The 5185-nt window shown below is 46.7% G+C and overlaps 1 protein-coding gene across 1 annotated transcript; it reads left to right on the forward strand.

The window, feature by feature from the left end:
- The first annotated feature begins 723 nt into the window (after positions 1 to 723).
- On the forward strand, positions 724 to 1563 carry olig3 (oligodendrocyte transcription factor 3). Its single transcript, XM_056610226.1, has one exon. The coding sequence runs from the start codon at positions 724 to 726 to the stop codon at positions 1561 to 1563; it is 840 nt and encodes a 279-aa protein (XP_056466201.1).
- Positions 1564 to 5185: the final 3622 nt, after the last annotated feature.

The following is a 5185-nucleotide window of genomic DNA, read 5'->3' on the forward strand; positions in this document are numbered from 1 at the left end:
AAGACAGAGAAAAGAGGAGAGAGAGAGAGAGAGAGAGAGAGAGAGAGAGAGAGAGAGAGAGAGAGAGAGAGAGAGAGAGAGAGAGAGAGAGAGAGAGAGAGAGAGAGAGAGAGAGAGAGAGAGATGAGAGAGAGAGAGAGATGAGGAGAGAGAGAGAGAGAGGGGGGGGGGGGGGGGGGGGGGGGGGCGACGGTGGGATGACAATGGCAGTGAATGGTCACTAAAGACCGTCAGAGCAAACCGCCCCTTCACGCGTCACCGTCCCAGCCGGGCGTACATGAATAGCAGAGGCGCTTTTGTCCCGCCATCTCTCTCGTGTCGTCCCTATAAATACTGGCAACCTGTCACCCTGCCTCAGACAGACCCGGGACACGGGACACTCGGCGACACACGGGCCACGCACTGCGGACGCGAAGCCTGCAGGACAAACTCCACACACAGTTGACCCCCACTGAACGGGCACTGAAAGGCACGACGTTGGGTTCCAGGTTGGAGAACCAGAGAGACTTAAAACCGAGTGAAGTAAGCGAGCGAGAAAAAGAGGGAGAGAGGGAGAGAGAGAGAGAGAGAGAGAGAGAGAGAGAGAGAGAGAGAGAGAGAGAGAGAGAGAGAGAGAGAGAGAGAGAGAGAGAGAGAGAGAGAGAGAGAGAGAGAGAGAGAGAGAGAGGCGACGCGACCTCCTGCACAAAACTTCCGAGAGCGCGCAACTCATCCTCCTGCAAAATGCACTCGGACTCCAGCTCGAGCAGCAGAGCCTCGTCCCCGGACATGGACGGCATGTTCCTGCAGCACCACCACCACCACCTCATGGGCTCCGTTTCCTCGTCCACGCAGAGCAGCGAGCTACGGCAGAAGCTGGCCGAGATGGAGCAGCACCTGTCCTCGCGCTCCGGCGACGCGGCCTCCAAGCTGCTGGCGAGCAGCAAGTACAAGCTGAAGAAGCAGGTGACGGAGCAGGAGATCCAGCAGCTCCGCCTTAAGATCAACGGGCGCGAGAGGAAGCGCATGCATGACCTCAACCTGGCCATGGACGGCCTGCGCGAGGTGATGCCCTACGCGCACGGGCCCTCGGTGCGCAAGCTGTCCAAGATCGCCACGCTGCTGCTGGCGCGGAACTACATCCTGATGCTCAACAGCTCCCTGGACGAGATGAAGCGGCTCGTTGGGGAGATTTACGGCGGGCATCACTCGGCCTTCCACTGCGGGACCGTGACGCACGCGCCCCCCGGCGGCGGTGTGGGACACCCGGGCAGCGGCGGCCCTGCGCACCCGGTGGTGCATCACCCGCTCCTCGGGGGCGCGCTGTCCTCCAGCACGACGTCCACCTTGTCGGGCACGCTGCCGGGACTCACGTCGATCCGGACGCCCCACTCCCTGATGAAGAGCGGCCCCGCACCCCCGGCTCTGCAACTGGGCACGGGCTTCCAACACTGGGCCGGGCTACCCTGTCCGTGCCCCATCTGCCAAGTGCCTCCCCCGCCTCCACCCCCTCACCTCCCCATCCCCTCCGCCGGGCTCACGAGACTCTCCGGCGGGGACGGCAAAGACGAGCGGATGAAGTGACTGCAGCGGCGGTGCTGAGGCTGAGGGATGCTGAGTGTAAATAGTGTAAACAGAGAGTAGTGGGCATGACGACAGCTACATATGGCCTTACCGGTGCATGCGTTGTTTTGTCTGTATTACTATTATTATTTGGCGTATATATGACAAAAGTTGATTTTACCTCCTTGTAGCAAGGACTTCAAAAAAAGACAATGTTCATTTCCAAGTGGATGTAAATATTTGTGTCTTGCAACAACGCTTGACATTTTATTTTGCCTACAGGCTCAGCTCAGTCAGCTGAATAAAACCCGCATGGATATGAGTTAGAATTATTATCTTTTGTATTCTCGTCAGATTGAATACTCTCGTGCCTTGTACCAAGGAGTTCAGACGGTGTGTGAGCAGCATCACATCATTATGAGCATCATCACATTATTATTATTATTATTATTATTATTATTATTATTATTATGTGGAGACCATGTCACGCATCCGCTCAACACTGATTACAGAACATGAGGTGTATGCTTTAAATATAGTGCAATGTTATTATATCTGTACTATCAATGTCGACATTATTGATTATTAATAATGATTAATATCGTAGTGATGACGATAAAATCTCTTACAAAACAGCATGATAGTGTTTCTGTTTTCTTGTTTTTGTCGAGCAGAACTTGTTGTGTACAGGGACCCGGTACCCGTGTCTATATTTTTGTACATTGTTGATTGATTCAAATATTTATTATCTCCCAGCATGGAAGGAGTTTCAATAAAACAGAAATAATCCTACACACGCATGTATCATCTCACGTTTCTGGTTAGATTTAATTTCAGGTTCATTGAATTGAGTAATTTAAGAAAGTTTCAAGAAAAGTCAGGGTTAGGGTCATTTAATGGTAATATAGAAATTATTTCTCTATACCCTAATTTATCTTATATAGGCTACTATAATAGTTATTGTAAATACCATATTTTTATAACTTTATTTGTAATAATGGTCAACTATAACTAAACCGAATAATTTACAATTTCGAATTAACATTAGAATCCCGCAGTTGTAAATATCAAATTAATATGGTTTGCCTCATGTTCACCAATGAATACAGTAAACATTCAGTCATTCATAACATATTCACAGGGTTTTCCAATGTAACTCAAGTTTTAAATCAAACTTGCATGATTTAAATTTGAAAAATATAACGGATATTAGCAAATTAAATGCGATGATTTATATTAGTGTTGATGATAACAGCGATAATAGTGTTTATGATATAGGCTAAGGCCTATTGAAAATAAATAGTTATAGATTCAAATAATGAATTTCGTGTATTATTTTGGGGTAAACTACCCAAACAATAAAAGGCTTCGGTCCAACTGGTCTTTCTAATGTTCACCCACCGGGAAATATATTTTACCAGCAGGGTTCTGCCGTCTGAGTCCCAGTCCTCCTGGTTCTGATCTCCATGACAAAGTTGGCCTGGTTAAACCGGTCCTGGGGGACCACGAGTCCACACAATGCGTGCATTTTGTAAATGAAACGAAACTCATTTGGTAAGCGATAGCTTATGACAAATAAATAAATAAATAAATAAATAAATAAATAAATACACAAATAAATAAAGGGATCGGTTGAACCGCATGTGATCCGTCTGGGGAGCGCAGAGCGGTGTTTGCGGCGGGGCCCCCAGGGGCCCGGGCCGTCTGATCTCGCTGCTGATACCTCGGCGCTAACAGAATGGATGTTTGTCGAGATTACACGTTAATTGTTCATCGGGGACCAGGGAGGGGAAGCACATCAGAGCCGGGCGGTGGGATTACAGGCTCCTAAACGCAGTAGATTATTCTGATCCCTCCTTATTCTCAGGCTCAGCGCATGTAAATGAGCAGGACGAAATATCCAACAGCGAAAAAAAGAGCCCCTTTGTAACTCTTAGCGAGCTCCATGTTTGCTTTTAACCGTTTTGTCTACATTTTGCGAGGGAAAAACTGAAAGGGGGGAGAATGAGTTCATTTAAACTAAACTTTCTTTTTGTCTTTAGGAATGAGAATGCGGACGGTGACGGTTGTGTGTTCCTTGCAGTTGGCCAGATGGGACGTAAATAGCAATGGCCCCGTCCATTTAACCATCTAACAGTGAGGGGGTGGTGGGGGTGTTGTCTAGTTAATAGTCATGAGTTGGGGTAATTACCTAAGGTTTATTATGCACTGCTTTCAAAGGAAATGGACTCTTCAATGGGTCGAGAAATACTTCTTAATTCTTCCTAATTAGGAACTCGGCGAGGCAGAGACTGGCACCGGATCACCGAGGTTTGAGAGAGAGAGAGAGAGAGAGAGAGAGAGAGAGAGAGAGAGAGAGAGAGAGAGAGAGAGAGAGAGAGAGAGAGAGAGAGAGAGAGAGAGAGAGGTGTGTGTGTTTGTGTGTGTGTGTGTGTGTGTGTGTGTGTGTGTGTGTGCGTTTTTAGTGTGTGTGTGTGTGTATATGTGGGTTTTTAGTGTGTGTGTGTGTGTGTGTGTGTGTGTGTGTGTGTGTGTGTGTGTGTGTGTGTGTGTGTGTGTGTGTGTGTGTGTGTGTGTGTGTGTGTGTGTGTGTCCGTGTGTGTATGTGTGTCTGTGTGTGTGTGTGTGTGTGTGTGTGTGTGTGTGTGTGTGTGTGTGCATGAATGTGTATGTGTGTGTGTGTGTGTGTGTGTGTGTGTGTGTGTGTGTGTGTGTGTGTGTGTGTGTGTGTGTGTGTGTCCGTGTGTATGTGTGTCTGTGTGTGTGTATATGTGCGTTTTTAGTGTGTGTGTGTGTGTGTGTGTGTGTGTGTGTGTGTGTGTGTGTGTGTGTGTGTGTGTGTGTGTGTGTGGTGTGTGTGTGTGTGTGTGTGTGTCCGTGTGTATGTGTGTCTGTGTGTGTGTATATGTGCGTTTTTAGTGTGTGTGTGTGTGTGTGTGTGTGTGTGTGTGTGTGTGTGTGTGTGTGTGTGTGTGTGTGTGTGTGTGTGTGTGTGTGTGAGTGTATGTGTGTGTGTGTGTGTGTGTGTGTGTGTGTGTGTGTGTGTGTGTGTGTGTGTGTGTGTGTGCGCGCACGTTTGTGTATGTGTGTGTGTGTGTGTGTGTGTGTGTGTGTGTGTGTGTGTGTGTGTGTGTGTGTGTGTGTGTGGGTATGTGTGTGTGGGTCTGTGTGTGTGTGTGTATTACTTCACCGCTTTGTAAATATGCTTAATCCTTAAGGGGGCTTGTTCCTTCGACTGAATGGGCTACAGTCTACTACAGATGTATTCCTGGTTTCCAGACAGAAACACACAAAAGCCACACAAAATCACAGACGTGATGTGATTTTAATTGAAAGTTGCCAATGCAACAGCATGAAAGGAAGAGTAAAATCAACTTTTAGATGAAAATGTCTTACTTGGAGCAATTAGGGAATCATAAATAAACCAACAACAAATAAAATCTACAACAGATGAAGAAATGTAAAGCAATAACTAAACATAAAAATCAAACCAAAAACCAACAATAAAAAAACTGATTTGTTTATAACGTTGAACTTTGGCTATTGTAGAAGTAACAAATACGTAGTTAATTTTGGCTTTAGAAAAACTGAATAAATACTGTGATTAATGACTAAACTGTGATTTACGACAAAAATACTGTGA

Source organism: Gadus chalcogrammus, chromosome 15 (genome assembly GCF_026213295.1).
Source record: "Gadus chalcogrammus isolate NIFS_2021 chromosome 15, NIFS_Gcha_1.0, whole genome shotgun sequence".
Classification (NCBI taxonomy): domain Eukaryota; kingdom Metazoa; phylum Chordata; class Actinopteri; order Gadiformes; family Gadidae; genus Gadus; species Gadus chalcogrammus.

Coding starts and splice junctions, on each gene's coding strand:
- olig3 (XM_056610226.1), top strand. CDS start 724: ATGCACTCGGACTCCAGCTCGAGCAGCAGAGCCTCGTCCCCGGACATG.